This window comes from Rhinatrema bivittatum, chromosome 4, assembly GCF_901001135.1.
Source record: "Rhinatrema bivittatum chromosome 4, aRhiBiv1.1, whole genome shotgun sequence".
Taxonomy (NCBI): Eukaryota; Metazoa; Chordata; class Amphibia; order Gymnophiona; family Rhinatrematidae; genus Rhinatrema; species Rhinatrema bivittatum.
Genome location: NC_042618.1, coordinates 390,966,876 through 390,982,777, shown reverse-complemented (window position 1 = coordinate 390,982,777; position 15,902 = coordinate 390,966,876). Strand labels below are relative to the sequence as shown.

At 42.9% G+C, this 15,902-nt stretch overlaps 1 protein-coding gene across 3 annotated transcripts in view; it reads right to left on the bottom strand.

Annotated features, from left to right (window-relative positions):
• The window catches only part of PTPRG (protein tyrosine phosphatase receptor type G), a 1,221,857-nt gene that overhangs the window by 277,048 nt on the left and 928,907 nt on the right, over positions 1–15,902 (bottom strand). For all 3 annotated transcript variants that reach the window (XM_029601001.1, XM_029600999.1, XM_029601002.1), the window contains exon 9: positions 1,235–1,419. In XM_029601001.1, the coding sequence (XP_029456861.1) occupies positions 1,235–1,419 (185 nt within the window). The remainder of the gene's footprint in view (positions 1–1,234; positions 1,420–15,902) is intronic.

Below are 15,902 nucleotides of genomic sequence, written 5' to 3'. Positions count from 1 at the left end.
AAGAGATAGGGGGCAGGAGGGCTTGTGGTGGTCCCATTTCATTTTTTTTGTTTTGTTTAATGTTTGTTTCTGCAAACTACAGAATAAAACAATGGGGGAGGAGGGAAGGAACCCCTCCAAAAAACAAAACAAAAAAAAAAATTCTTCCCTGCAGGTCGCTATTTACTAAAATTTGTTACGCATTAATATGCGTTAGTAAATAGGCCCCACAAATTTCGAACAGGCCAATTTACTAGCAACCCAAATGAATGTTTGTGAGACAAGCTGGGCAGCTTGTCAATAGATTTGCAACAGTTTGCCACTAAGGGGAGCTTGAAAAAGCATATGAGGAAGCAGAGAGAAAATGAGCAATGTGGTAAAAGAAGCCTCATGGGAGATGTAGTTCACAAGACTTCTCTGTTACCAGGAAGTGAGTTCATATTGGAGAAAACCCTTCCAGGAATGTGTAGTTCTTAAGCAGTTTCAGCTCAGTGCCCAATTAAAGTTGCCCAATTAACTCTAATTGGGCAACTGAAACCAACTGGGATAGCTTCAGTCAGGGCGAAAAAACACATTGCTGGTATAGATGCAGGTGAAGAGGGAGAGAGAGAAGCAAATGTACTTTAGACATCAGGAAAGCACAAGGTCCTGGAGAGGACTAGGAGGAGCTGCAGCCATAGAATATCTCATCATTTGATATTCAGGGGCAGTCAGCTGATGGAAAGCTCACAAGGGATAGATTGAAATATAGGGGCTGAAATCTGGAGTATGAACAGCCAAAAGGCATGCTTTTACCAGACTATTTTAAAGTGCACTGCTGATTACGTTATGAATAAAGCCTATGATAGGCTAACATTTTACCTAGAAGCACTTGTGTCTAGGAAAGGGGAGATACGTTGAGCTTCTGTCCCAAACAGCTGACTCAGGGACACCATCCTTTGACAGATCCCTTTAATTATGCTCTTTAGGGCAGTACATTTTATTTTTCACTACTCCTAGTATTATTAAACAGGGGCAAAATCCAAGTATTGTTTTTTTTTCCTATGACAGACAGGGTGGAAAGATTCCTGTAGAGAACAGGCCACAAATTAAAACCCTAAATGGAATGCACAAAGTATCTCTCCCATATAGAAAACCCTCCTTGTGATCAGTATCATCTGACCCTACATGTTTACTGTCCTTTGCTTTGAAGAAAGAAACTAAAAATTAGATAAATAAAATAAGACATTTTTCATTTGGAATGCTTCAGTTTTACCAAGTTCTTGTCGCTGTCCTTGATGAATGTCCTCTCCTTCTCTTCATCATTCTTGGTCCAGCTGTAGGAAACCACGTAATTCATAATGGGTGCATGGTAGATGATTTCTGGATGGTTCCATGTTACCACTAATGCTGTTCTATTCATCGGTTGCACTTTCATATTAACTGGTGGAGTACTGCAAACTAAATGGAAATGTGGAAATTTGTAAATAAGAATGAGTCTGGGGTTTTTGTTTGTTTTTTTTTTTAACACGCCTCTCTGGAAACAAACTCATTGAATAGAAGAAAGTGAATTTGGTGACTTATGCATAACTATTTTGCCACTTCTAGCTTAGACCTGCTCAGATTATCTGTTACTTATTTACATACTTCATTATTGTACAGAGAAAGTTAAATACGCAGCAGAGAAAGCATTCTTTCTATAGCTGATATCAATAGAAAATGTGATGCTCAAAGTCTGATACCAACTAATTGTTTTATGACATTAACACTAGAACATACTCTGAGCTTCCCTCTCTCTTTGCAGTAACTGTGCATGAAAAATTATTTTGTATATTAAACTGCGAGTGTAATTTGGACGGAGTACAACAGACCACAAACGTTTCATCTTTTTCTTTTACATGGTGCCTTTTCTCAGAGGGTTCATGCTACAACTGAGACAACTCAATTTACATTTACATCAGTCAGGAGATTAAAATCTAATTTAAGCAAGTGGGAGGATCAGCACCCATATTTTGCCCATCTAGCATAAAATATTTCATGTCATATGCTTCAAGTGTAGGACCCTCATGGGATCCCTCCTAAGGAATGTTGCCTAGTAGCTAGGTCAAGGCAGTATACCCTAGAGGAATGTACCATATTTGCCACAGTACCCCACTAGAAGCTGCTATAATGGTTTATTTCTGCTTGCATATATCAAGTAACCCTTAGAATATGTGTGGGTATTTTTTGAAAGAAAGATCTGTCCCTTTCATTTCTCTTAAACTGGAAATTTCAAGATCAAGCAGTGGATCCCAGGCATTTTAAAGGGGAACCCAAATTGGGAGAGGAGGATTCCCATGCTTACAAGATTTATCCAGAGACGCTTAACATTTTGCCAGCAAAAAAAGAGGGACCCTGAGGGATAAGATCAAAGAAAGCAGAGTTGCTTACCTGTAACAGATGTTCTCCCAGGACAGCAGGATGTTAAGTCCTTACATGTGGGTGACATCATCAGGATGGAGCCCAATCACGGAACACTTATCAAAGTTTCTAGAACTTTCACTGGCACACTGAGCATGCCCAGCATGCCACCAACCCTGCATTCAGCAGGGGTCCCCCTTCAGTCTCGTTTGTAGCAAAAGTACGAGCGAAAAATAAAATAATAAAACGTAAGCGGACCCAACTCAGTGGGGTGACAGGCGGGTTTCGTGAGGACTAACATCCTGCTGTCCTGGTAGAACACCTGTTACAGGTAAGTAACTCTGCTTTCTTCCAGGACAAGCAGGATGGTAGTCCTCACATGTGGGTGAATAAAGAGCTACAGGATACCCGAATAGAATGAACCAAAAACACCCAATCACGTGCAACAGGCACCACAACTGGGGTGGTTTTGGGTAGGAGGGCAGCCTGAGTTTCTCAGTGGGCCGCATGAAGGAAGTTGGGTTATTAAACTGGAAACAAATTACACAGGACAGAATGGCCGAAGATGGAATCTAGCCTGCCAACCTTGTCGAGACAATAATGAGCTGCAAATGTGTGGAGAAAGCTCCATGTGGCAGCTTTGCAGATGTCAGCAAGAGCTACAGAATGGAGGTGTGCTACTGATGTTGCCATGGCTCTTACTAAATGTGCTTTTACTAACAAGGTTAGTAGATGACAAGCTGTAGTTGTTTGGCGAGTCTGCACTGCTTTGGCCAATGTTGCTATGTGCGAGCTCGGTCCTTTGGGAGAAATGCTTTGGCCTGAATAGTGTCTAGATCTACTCCTATGAACGAAAGGGTGCGTGATGGAGCCAGTTGTGACTTGGGGTAGTTTATTAGAAATCCCAAGGACTGTAGTAGGTTGATGGTGAAATGGAGGGTGTGGAGAACTTCCTGTCAGGATGGACCTCTGAGGATCCAATCGTCTAGATACAGATAGATGTGGATGTCGTTTTGTCACAGGTAAGCTGCGACTACTGTGAAGCATTTCGTGATTACACGGTGTGCTGATGCTAGGCAGAATGGCAGTATCCAGTATTGGAAATGATTGTGGCCTACTACAAACTTGAGGTATTTTCGATGAGGAGGGTATATGGCATGTGGGCATAAGCCTCCTGAAGATCTAGAGAGCACAGCCAATCTCCCTGTTGCAGTAGAGGAAGCATGGTGCCCAAGGTTACCATTCTGAACTTTTATTTGCGGAGATGCTAGTTAAGAGTGCGCAAGTCCAGTATAGATGAATGCCGCCTGATTTCTTTGGAATTAGAAAATAACAAGAGTAGAACCCTTGACCCCACTGCAGCCGAGGTACCGGTTCAAAGGCACTGGACTGCAGGAAGGTCGAGAGCTCCGTCTCGAGAAGTGAGGTGTGTTTGGTTAGACCCCCACGCCGGACAAGGTGGAAGGTTTGGTGGTAGCATGAGGAAGTTCAGCTGATAACCATGGGTGACCACAGAAAGGACCCATTGGTCTGTTGTAATTGTGTGCCATATGTTGGTAAAGTGGCACAAGTGGCCTCCTACTGGAATGGGTGGGGGTTGATTTCTGCCCTCTAGTAAGTAGTCAAAACCCCGATGTTGGACCAGCCTGCGGAACTGGTTGGGGTTTTGGGGCCCTGGGTTGTCGAGGCTGACCTCTTTGGGAAGGTCTAGGCTGTTGAGTACGGGATGGAGGTGGATAATACCTACATGGCTTATAGGATATCCTCCTAGGATTCCGCCGAAAAGGCCTCTTGGTATATGGGAAGTCCGAAGGGTGTCATGGTGATCTTTTAATTGCGCTGTTTCTTGAATTTTGTCGCCAAATAAATTGTCCCCTGTACATAGAAGGTCTGCCAACCTTTCTTGGACTTCCTGGTGTAGGTCAGAGGTCTTGAGCTGTGCCCAGTGTCTGGCGCTTATGCCTGCTGCCGATACTCTTGAGGCAGTTTCAAAGATGTCGTATGCTGCCCTGACTTCATGCTTTCCAGCATCGCATCCTTTCTGAAGGATTGTGGTGAGCCCTTCCTGATATTCATCTGGTAGGGTTTCAGAAAATTCTTGGACTTTCCTCCAAAGAATTCTTGAAAACTGAGTCATGTATAGCTGATAAGTGGCTATATGTGCCATCAGCATAGAACCGTGGAAGACTCTTCATCTGAAGGCATCCAAGGATTTCTGTTCTTTACTTGGAGAGGCCGAAGAATGAGGCCGGGATCTTTTGGCTTTCTTTTGGGCAGACTCAACAACCACAGATTGATGGGCAGGTGGCTTTTTTGAAACCCTGGAGCTGACTGGACCAGATAGGTGGCATCAGTTTTTCTGTTCACTGGTGGAACTATGCCAAGGTGCTCCCAGGTGTGCTGCAACAAATCCAGGAGCACTTCATGTATTGGAATCGCCATGACCTCCCTTAGGGGCATCCAAAAATTGTAGTACCTCAAGCATCTTATGCCTGGCATCCTCCTCTGTTTGCAGTTTAAAAGGGATGGTTTCAGACATCTCCTTAATAAAGTTTGCAAATGTGAGGTCTTCAGGAGGGGAGCGGTGATGTTCTTCTGGGGGTGAAGGTTCTGATAGGAGTTCGTCCGAGAACTGAGATTCAGAAGAATCATCACTCCAGGGGTCATATGGTGTATCTCCAGCACCATGTGGCTCTTCAGATGGAGGTACGGGTCTAAATCCAGCCGGATCTGGTGGTGGCACAGATGGAAAAATTGGAGGCACCAAAAAGGGTGCCAAGGACGGTGATGGCATCGATGGAATTGGTGCTTTTGATGGACGTCAGGGAAGCAAAAGACCCGATTGGCCCTGGAACCGGCTCTGGCATTGGTACAATTTGTTCCTCATCCGAGGACCATGGAATAGACATCGGTGTCGGTGGACTTGGACATGCTGATGGCATGGAAGGAGCAGGCACCGATGGCAATGCACCGATTAAAGCATCTAGGCGATCGAGAAGCGGAACCAGCATGATGGGCATCGGTTCGGGTGTCGACATGGCAGCTGGTGCCAGTGGAGATTGGAAACCCTGAAGTGCCTGGAGTACTGCCTCTTGGACTATACGGTCTAATTCCTCCTAGAAGGTTGGCATTGGTAGCACAGCCACCAGGGTTGGAGGCTCGGAAGGCGTTGCCGGAGGGTCCACATGTATCACTGGAGTCTTGGCTCCCAGCATCGGTGCCCGTGGGGAACACCTCAATGTCCCGGGTCCAGAGGGGGATGGGGCCCCTTCTTCCTGGGATTTCTTGGTCAGTGGCTCTGTTGATGGCTTTTAAGTGGCAACATCAGAAGAAGGCTCGCGTTGATGGCGGTGACTGTTTTTTCCGATGTTCGGGCCGGTCCTTCTCCGGCACCGTAGAGGAAGATGTCAATACCTTTGAATGTGAAGAAGCTGGTAAAGGACAGTCACCGGTGTCTCGATGGCACTGAGACTTCGATGGCGATGGAGTCGTTGAAGAGGAAGGCTTCCGACTCAGTGTAGCCTTGGCTGGGGTAGAAGGAGACTTTCGCTTAAAAAGGTGCTCCATCTTTTCCAAGTGAGCCCTGTGGCCTTTTGGTGTCATCTGGGCACAGCTAGTGCACCGTTGGATGTCGTGGGCAGGCCCCAAGCACAAGACACATACGTCATGAGGGTCCATAATGGACATGGTCCTCGGGCACTCAGGGCACTTTTGGAACCCGGTCACCATCTTTTTAGAAAAAATAAGGACGGCGCATGGTCGGTGGCCGTTGGGGCACCGAAGAAAGCACCATCGGGAACCGATTGCAAGGGACCAGGTAAACTTACTGGTGTCAACGGAGGTCGGTGGTTGATGGGGGACCCCGGATGGGGAAAAATTTTTAAATTTTGAAAAAAAGTTTCTGTGAGGAAATTGTGAGGAATTCTCACAGAGCTCCAGAAATCCATGAGGCTACTGCTGCATGGAAAAAAAAGAGATTGAAGGGGGATCCCTGCTGGATGCAGGGTTGGTGGCATGCTGGGCATGCTCAGTGTGCCAGTCAAAGTTCTAGAAACTTTGACAAAAGTGTTTCGTGATTGGGCTTCATCCTGATGATGTCACCCACATTTGAGGACTACCATTCTGCTTGTCCTGGGAGAATCACATATTTACTACTTTTGGGGCTGATGCAATAATCTTCGCGGAAAGCAGGCGCTGACTTTTCAGCGCCCGCTTTCTTAATGCACGCATACCGCCTGCAAGGGGGGCGCCATGCAATATGTAAATTAGGGGGTCGCGCTAGGAAGGAGGCGCTAGGGTCACTTGCGCAACCTTTGTGCCTCCTTGCTAACACGACCCGCCACAGCTGCCGGTTATGAAGACAGACACCGGTAAACTCAGCCTCGGTTTTCATAACCTGCCTGTCTGCCAGTAATGAAAACGGCCGCCGGGTTTATTGGCGGCCATTTTCATTACTGGCAGATGGCCGGTTATGAAAACCGAGGCCGAGTTTACCAGCGTTGGTCTTCATAACTCGGCAGTCTGCCGGTTACTTTATTTTAATTTTTTTTAACTTTATAAAAGTACAGAAAAGACGTTTTTTCTGCTTTTCTGTACTTCTTTTCAATGCGCTCAGCTATTAATGCCTGCTCCAGGCATTAATAGCTGCCTGCTCCAGGCAGGCATTAATATCTGAGCGATAAATGTGCTTCTGAGATGCACATTTATCTTTTTGCATGCAGAGTGAATGAGTAATAGGCTCATTCACATGACCTCAGATCCGCCAACAAAGGTCTCTTATCAATTCCTTCCATTAAATCAGCACACCTTAGTCAGATTCGAGAAAGGGCACTGTCCATCGCAGGATCAAAGCTATGGAACTCACTACCAATGCAACTAAGAATGCAGCAGGAAAAAACTAAGTTTAAAGCAGAACTTAAAACTTGGCTATTCCATGCGGCGTATAATGAAGATAAGAAATAGGTATCCATGTAACTGTACAATCATACGTGGCTTTGACTTTTTATTAACTTAATACTGAAAGCATGTTTTATGTCTTTTAGTATTTATTGGTTTAATATTTATGGCTTCTGACATTATTTATTAGGATATCTTATTTTCACTTGTTAAATTTTATCTCATATTATTATTATTGTTTGTAATTTTCTTTTATTGTATTTTATTATTATGTTAACCGCTGTGAAGGCTACGCCGAGACAACGGTATACAAGTACAAATAAAACTTAAACCTTAATATGAGCGCTATCTCATTCACTCCGTGTGGGACACATGTTAAATAGGCGCTAATCCCCCTATTATATTAGGGGGTGGATTAGCACCTATTTATCCTGCGTCTGACTGTGGGTTATAGAGTGCACTCGGCTGAGCACACTGTATTGCATTGGCCTCTGTGAGATGCAAGAAGGATTTTATCCAAGAGTCTTGTATCAAGTGCAATGTGGTTCATGTTATGAAACTGCTTCAGTTAAGTTTATTTTGGAACACAAGTTCATTCTTGTCTATTTGCAAGTTAGGAATGTGCATTCATTTGAAGTGATATTGTCGTTTCATATAATTTTCAAAATAAAATGATAGAAAAAAAACATTATATATATATTTTTTTAGGGGGGGATTCTATCATTTTTAGTGTGTATACTATTCAGAAATAGTGTGCAGGGTTCCCCTATAAAAAGGTTTCAAGCTTTCATATGTTGGGGCAACTGCCTGGCTGGTGCCATTTTAGAAAATGGTGGCTACTGGGTCTGGAGCATAGAGGTCACTCCAGGCCTCTATACCAGATTTGGTAAGTCTGGAGGAAACAGGAAAGTGAGTGTGTTCTGGCTCCAGAAGGGTTGGGGGTGGGACCTGTGCCAGTCACAGCTGAAACCTTTATTTGGGAGAACCAGCCACCTCCAGGGGCAGTCGTAGGGATGAGTGGGATAGAGGGTCTCCAGAAACCCCCAGGGTCCTTGAGCCAGTTGGAGTGGGATGGTGGTTGGGGCCGATCATGGGGTTTTTTTTGGGGGGGTGTTTCATTTTTTGTCTTTTAGGTTTTGGAAAATAGTGCACACTATTTCAGAATTGTTCACACTATTTTTCCAAACCTAAAATTGGAAAAAAAAAAACCCCTGAACAGTCAAATTTGACACCAAACATCACTAAATGAAACAACATTTTTTTGGCCTGTGCAACACTAATTTGCATTTCGAGGATATGGAGAACAGAATGCCCAGGAGCCTGGATATTTATCCTCCATCCCGTCTAAGAATTGAACAATCAGGGCAAGGAAGAGAGTGAATGGAAGAGAGTTTTATTATTGGGTATGAGCCCTGCAACTCTCTGAAGTTCAAAGTTCAAGTTACTTTGAATGTCTATTTACTTTGATAAATTCAAAGGTAAATTCATAGCTTAAAAAAAAGGTTAAACTTGCAAACTAATCTGAAGTAACATATTACAATAAAGGTATTTTCAGACAATAACTTCTTAGCCACTAAGAAATTAAAACTGCTGACTTGAATCCAAATGTAGTTTTAGTGCAAAATCAAATCAGTTTGGAGTTATTCTATTGTCAGCTGATTTAAATGATTTAAAAAATGTAAAAAAAAGATGGTTCTCAAAATATCCTTACAGATAAATTCTTACAGTTCTAATACGAATGGACAGCAAATAGAAATGCCACAATTTATGAAGGAATTACTATATTTTTGCATGGAAGATTTGAAAAAAAATGCAGGCACTAGATGGCACTAACATACTGTTTATAATGAGTGTTATACATTCTCTACACCATCAGGATCATTATTAATAATTACAATTTTGTAACATTCTAACCATGAATGAAAAAGCTACTTTGGCTAATACTGTTGCAACGTCCTGAATATGAGTTTAGGATCAAAAACAGATTCTGTATATATTCAGTAAATGTAATTATTTTGCTGTCTTTTGAATAAGATCAAAGGGTGTGAGAGCTTGGCCTTTTGGCTGAATATCAGAACCTGTAGAATATAGAAGGTTAACACCCAGCCTCACTGGAGACACAATGATCTAACAACCATTGCCAACACTGAAACATTAAACCTCCTGCTGTAAATAAAAAGATATTTTATATTTAAGAATGATGTAGCAATTTGTCTTGTTGAAATTATACACATTTTGTAATTCTCAGCTCTCTAATAAACTGGTCCTGCAATAAGTTTACCAAGTTCATGACAATATGGAGAAAGATAGAGATCCCTAAAGGAGCACAAAATATGAAAATGGGGGTAGAAATTGTTAGAGGTGTGTTGCACAACATAGTTTGTTTAGATAAGGGAATGCCTTCTAAAGAAAACCAATCATCCAGGGAAGTTTCCTTTTAGAAAGAACAGTAAATTAGAACTTTTATTAACAAGGTAAAATAGAACTGTAAGCAGTCAGCATCTCAACTCATACAGAAATAGGAAGCAAATAAGTATACATATAAAGCAATATGGAAGTCCTAGTACTGCAAAACAGTTCAGTACTAGCTAATAGTGATGTGCATTTGTTTTAAACAAAATTGTCTAATTTGTCATGGTTTGGGAGAACCGATATATAAAAGAAAATTTCCAGATAATTCAGAAATTAACTAATGGGAGTTAATGCACACTAACATGTAGTTAGTGCATACTAAATCCCGTTATTGCGCACTAACAAAGTTGCAGGCTTAGGGGTAGATTTTATAAATTTACGCACGCACGTACTTTTGTCGTGCACCAGGTGCGAACAAAAGTACACTGGATTTTATAAGATACGCGCGTAGCAGCGCGTATCTTATAAAATCCAGGGTCGGCGCGCACAAGGGGGTGCACATTTGTGCAACCTGCGCGCGCTGAGCCTGGCGCGCGCTGCCTGTTCCCTCCAAGGCCGCTCCGAAATCAGAGCGGCCTCAGAGGGAACTTTCCTTCCACTTCCCCTCACCTTCCCCTCCCTAACCGACCCCCCTGGCCCTATCTAAACCCCCCCTACCTTTGTTGGCAGATTTACGCCTGCTGAAAGCAGGTGTAAATCTCGCGCGCCATCACCCAACCCGGGGGTTGGTCTGGAGGCCTTGACCATGCCCCCGGGCCAGCGTCACGCCCCCGACACGCCTCCCGCCCCGCAATTTGTGCCGCCAACCTGACACGTCCCAGGGCTTGTGCGCAGGGGGCGTTTGGGGTAGGTTTTCGGGGGGTACGCGTGTACCTCTTTGAAAATCTACGCCTGAGTGTGCCCTAATGGGACTTAGAGCATACTAACTATGTTAGCGTGCATTAAGACCCATTAGTGCACACTATCTAGTTTTCTAATTTCGAGTTAATGCGCCCTAATAGGACTTAGGGTGCACTAACAAAAAATGTTACCAATAAGTTACAAAATGTGTCAATTGGGGAGTAGTTCGTTAGCTAGAGGTATGGTTCTGCATTCCCATTGGCTGTCTGCTTACTATCTCTTTAGAAGGAATAGCCAAGGGGAATGCAGAATCATACCTCTAGCTAACAAACTACCCCCCAAATGATACTTTTTAACTTTGGTAACATTTTTTATTAGTGTGCACTAACAACCAGTTAGTGCAAAAATGGGATTGTAAAACTCAAAGGCTGATGAGAGTGTCGACTTCTTTAACAAATATTTCTGTTCAATGTTCTCTAAAGAAAGGCTTGCAGTAGGATCACTAAAAACTGCCATAAACAGAAATGTAAGCAAGCTAGACATCAAACAATCTTTAGAAAGGACTACATTTGTGAGAATCTATCTAATCTAAAAGGAGATAAAGCAATAGGACTGGACATGATACATCCAAGGGTATTTTTTTGGCAGCTTTGCCGTCTGACCTTTTCAGCACTTCATTACAGTCAGGAGTGGTTCCAAAGGACTGAAGACAGGCAGAATTGGTTCCCTTTCACAAAAGTGGGAGTAAGGAGGAGCCTGAAAACTGCCAGCTAGTTAGTCTGATCTCGGTGGTGAGTAAATTAATGGAATCACTGCTAAAACAGAGGACGGTAGAGTTTCTGGAATCCCATGGATTACAGGATACAAGGCAGCCTAGTTTTACCAGAGGCAGGTCTTGTCGAATAAATCAAATCAATTTCTTTGACTGGGTGACGAAAGAATTGCATAGGAGAGAAGGCCTCTCTCCAAGATGGCAGTTGTGTGAGACACACTGTGCTTTGCTCTTTTTGGGATTGTCTCATTTCCTTGCTTTCCTGGCTGATGGACAGAAAACACAAGAGGAAGCAGATTTACATTTTTGCAGTCCTGTTCCTTGAGTCCCAGGGTCTGATGTAGCAGATGGCGGTGTTTCCCAGGTTTATTTTTGACTTGAGCCAAGAAGTGGGTCAGGAAACCATCTAGCATTGTTACTCAGCTGGCCAAAACATCTCGTTCCATTTGGAGCTCCCATGCCTCCTCTATGGAACCTCTACTCCTTTGGCGAGAGTGGGTGAAATGTGGATTATTGATGAGAAGTGGCGGTGTTGGAGGCTTTTAGCGTTGCAGTACTTGGAGATATGGTAGGGGTGTCTGTAGTAATGGAGGACAAATTCTGTGTCATTTCATCTGATAATAGCAAATACAGTACATGAATTTAAAGACAGCTTGCTCATTCATTATTGGGGGCCGGCTTTGCTGTCTCTGGGAGAAGTGCACTGCCACAGGAAATCAACTTGTAAATCTTGTGGTTTGCTATTTTAAGACATGAAGGTTTATTGCTTCAAAAGATGAAAATTTTACAATCAATCTTTGGGCCTTAAAAGTAGACTGGAAGGTGCATTCTGGATCTTGCACCTAGGATTTCTGGAACTGAAAGAGACTTGGAAGGAACAGTTAAATTGTACAAATCTGTGAGAAGACAATATATATTTACAGCATCATCTTGAAAATTTGGAAAAACAAAATGGGAAATAAAAATTTGAGAAACTTTCCCAAGTTACTATCATGCTCTGCAGATGATTTATTTCATTAATATTTAGAAGAGGCATGGGATTTTCCTGAGCATTCTTTTCTCCCCTTGTCCAAAGTTTTTATGTACCTGATTGCAAGAGAAAGGGGATAAAGAATTAGCTGACCATGAAGCAGAGTTAACTGAAGGAAAAAAAATATCTAACTTATCTTCTCCCTCCATCCCTAGAAAAGGTTACTTTGATAGTGGAATCTGTATTTTCCAAAGATAGGGATCTGGTTTTTCTTTAAGAAAAAGATAAGAACTTTATTTTCTTAAAAATCAGTATTTTTCTGAATGTCTCTAGGCCTACACAGTTGTGTAGGAAGATATTTCTTTCATTATGTTCAGATGTCCAAAAACTTTGTGCTAATTTTGTTCTATAATTTCTAGCTTTAGATTGAGGGGATATGCAGAGTAGAAGTTTTAGTTTAATATTTATGATGATTTTATGTACAACTGTATTTTAAATGGCATGTTTGGCATTTGATTTAATTTTATTATTTTTACATTGTTTTATATTGTATGCCTTCTGTAAACTGTTGCGAAGGAACTGCTCTAAATGATGGTATAAAAATGCCACTAAATAACAGGCAAGGTGTTTTTTAAGCCTGAACATTTAGGGGTAGATTTTTAAAAAATACGCGCACACTACCCGGTGCGTGCATGTTATAAAATCGAGGGCAGTGCATGCAAGGGGGGGGGGTGTCGAATTTGGCAACTTTCGCACGGCGACGCATCGGGGCCTTCCCCAGTTCCTTCCCAGTCTGCTCCAATTAAGGAGCGGACTGGGAGGGAACTTTCCTACCCCATACGCTAACCTCTCTTCCCCTCTCGTCCCCACCCTCTAGAACTCTTTTTTTTTTTTTTTACCATTTATTTCGCAAGTTACTTCATGGTCCGACCTGAAGTAACTTGCGTGCGCCGGTAGCTAGCCAGCAAGCGAAGCTCCAGGACAGCAAGGAATGGCACTGTCCCGGCCCACCCTTCCCCGCCCCCTGGCTCTTGTGCGTGTAACAGGGGTTACTTGCGCAGCCAGGCCTCTTCTAAAATGCGCGCAGGTTTTTGTTTTTTTTTAAATCTGGCCATTAACGTATTTGTTAAATCCCAACATGGAAAAATGATACAAGATTCTAGAAGTTGTGGATTCCTTCTCCTTGGAGGTTTTTGACTAGGTGTTTCTGAATTCTCCTCTGTTCCTCAGACTCCTTTTGGTGTGCCCTCTCTGGAGGAAGTATTGGTACTCAAAAATTAGGCTAATATAGCCCAGCTTCACGATGAGAAGGGGTGGCTCTAACCTCCTCACCAACCAAAAAGGCAAAAACACTTTCAACTTCCAAAAATACCTCTCCTGAGGTAAAGAGTCACTACAGGCCTTCCACTTCTAGGGAAAGGGTTCACAGGTCTTCTCCCCTTGGCCTCTGGTTCCGGGGCTTGTCCCTCTCCAGAACTGTCAGAGTTTCACTTAGGTTGAACCCAAAGAATTTCCTCAAACTCACTGAAAATTCTCTCTGCACTCTGGAGACAGCTCCTGGAAACAAGGAAAGTTAGGAAAGGAGGACCTACCTCAAATTAAGAGAACTACCAAACAGCTCATTCACTCTCAAAAAAGTAACTCAAACTGACATTCACTACTGACCATACACAGTAAGGCTCTGACACCCCCCCCCCCCCTTCTTTTCTGGACAAGAAATGAACCATTGCAGACATCCTCAGGGAGAGGTGCTGCAGAAAATGGTCTATCCTACTCACTATCATCTACAAGGAATCTATGACCATCTAGTGAGAAACCAGATGGTCACTACACTTAATTGAAATTTAAGAAAAAAAAATCATGGGGGAGCACTAGATGTAGTATACTTGAATTTCAGCAAAGCCTTTGTCATGGTTCTACATAGGTGCTCTATAAAACCGAGCACCAAAGTATGAGCCTTAAAGTGACTGACTGGGTTAGAAACTGGTTGAGTATGAGTTGACAAAGGGTAGTGTTAAACTGAGCTCACTATGAGGAAAAGGGGGGATGGGGTTACCAGTGGAATGCCACAGGGAAAAGTCCTCAGTCCGGTTCAGTTCAACATTTTAGTAAGTGATAATGCCTTTTTGCGGAGAATATCAAAACCTGCAACAGGGTAGACACACTGGAAGATGTGGAAAATATAAGGAGGGATCTACTGAAGCTTGAGGAATTGTCTACAGTCCGGCAGCTAGGATTTAATGCTGAAAATACAGGATCATGAATTTGGGTTGCAAAAACCAGGGACATTAATTTTCAAACAGGCGCACAAGCACACATTCGTGCTTGTGTGTGCATTGGCCTGCATCCAGGGACGTGGCCATTTTATATCCTGCACACGATTATGTGCGCATGTTATAAAATAGCCTGGCCATGCGCATATGAACGCTTAATTGTAAGTGGGCACACAAATCCCACTTTTACCACATAAGTTGGGGGGGGTATTTGAAAAGGGGCATGTACCTACACCATTCCCAGTTTACCAGTTTATCCACCAGTTCATCCAATTAACAGCTAGGTCCTCCATCCCCCCCCCCCCCCGGGTTTGATATCCTACACTTCCCCAGTTACCTCAGACCCTTTAAACCCTGAGAAATGGCTCAATCCTTTTATTTTATAACTTACATGCCATTCATAGCAGAGGTAAAGTTGCATGGCAGGGTACCTTGGCACCCACAAGTATTTAGATGTACATCTCTTGGCCAGGCCCTGAAATATCCATGCCCTATCTAGACCACACCCATGCATCACCCCTTTTTGGAAACGTTTAAGGTGTGCGCTCAGCGGCATCTACATGCATATCTGGGTGCTTCTTCACACTTCTTTCAAATGTCAGCAGATTGCCTTCATTACCATAGTGTTTCCCTTGGTGCCAGAATCAGGAAAACCGGAAGCTGACATTTGAAAAAATTCTTGTAAGAAAAAGAGCATGGCTATTATATGAACATTCCCCTTGATGCAGAGAACGAAACATGGACCTGTGTTGGGGGAGTTTCAATTCATAAAATATGTTTTATTTGCATTAAAAAAGCTTAAAAAATGAAAGTAGTTATCGAATATTGGCTGATGATTATATGTAAGGCAAACAAAGGTAACTTATGCCAGGAGTGCAGAGTATGATGGCCACATAGATGGTAAAAATCTTTGCTTTGATAGGTGGTTTACGGTTATCCTTAAGTCTTTCATCCATTGCACCTTTGATATATTGGAAATGAGAAATATGGCAGATATTTAAATACCTCCAGGGAGGTGGTTCTCATGCTATGAATGAGAGGTTCATGGGATGACAGTTAAAGGGGGCAGGCTCAGGAGTAACCTCAGGAAATATTTCTTCACAGAAAGGATAGTGCATGCATAGAACGACCTTCCTGAGGAGTGATGGTGATGAGAACTGTATTGGAATTCAAGAGAGCATGGAACGAGCACAGGGGATCTCTGAGGAAGGGACTATAAAGCTGAGGAGCAGATGTGAATGGGCAGACTAGATGGGCTGTATGGTCTACCTCCCATCATGTTCTACATTTCTATAATAAATATTCTATTGGATATCATCAGATAGGGATGTGCATAAAAAAATTCTCTTTCAATTAATTTTTGGTTCAAATGAAAATGTAC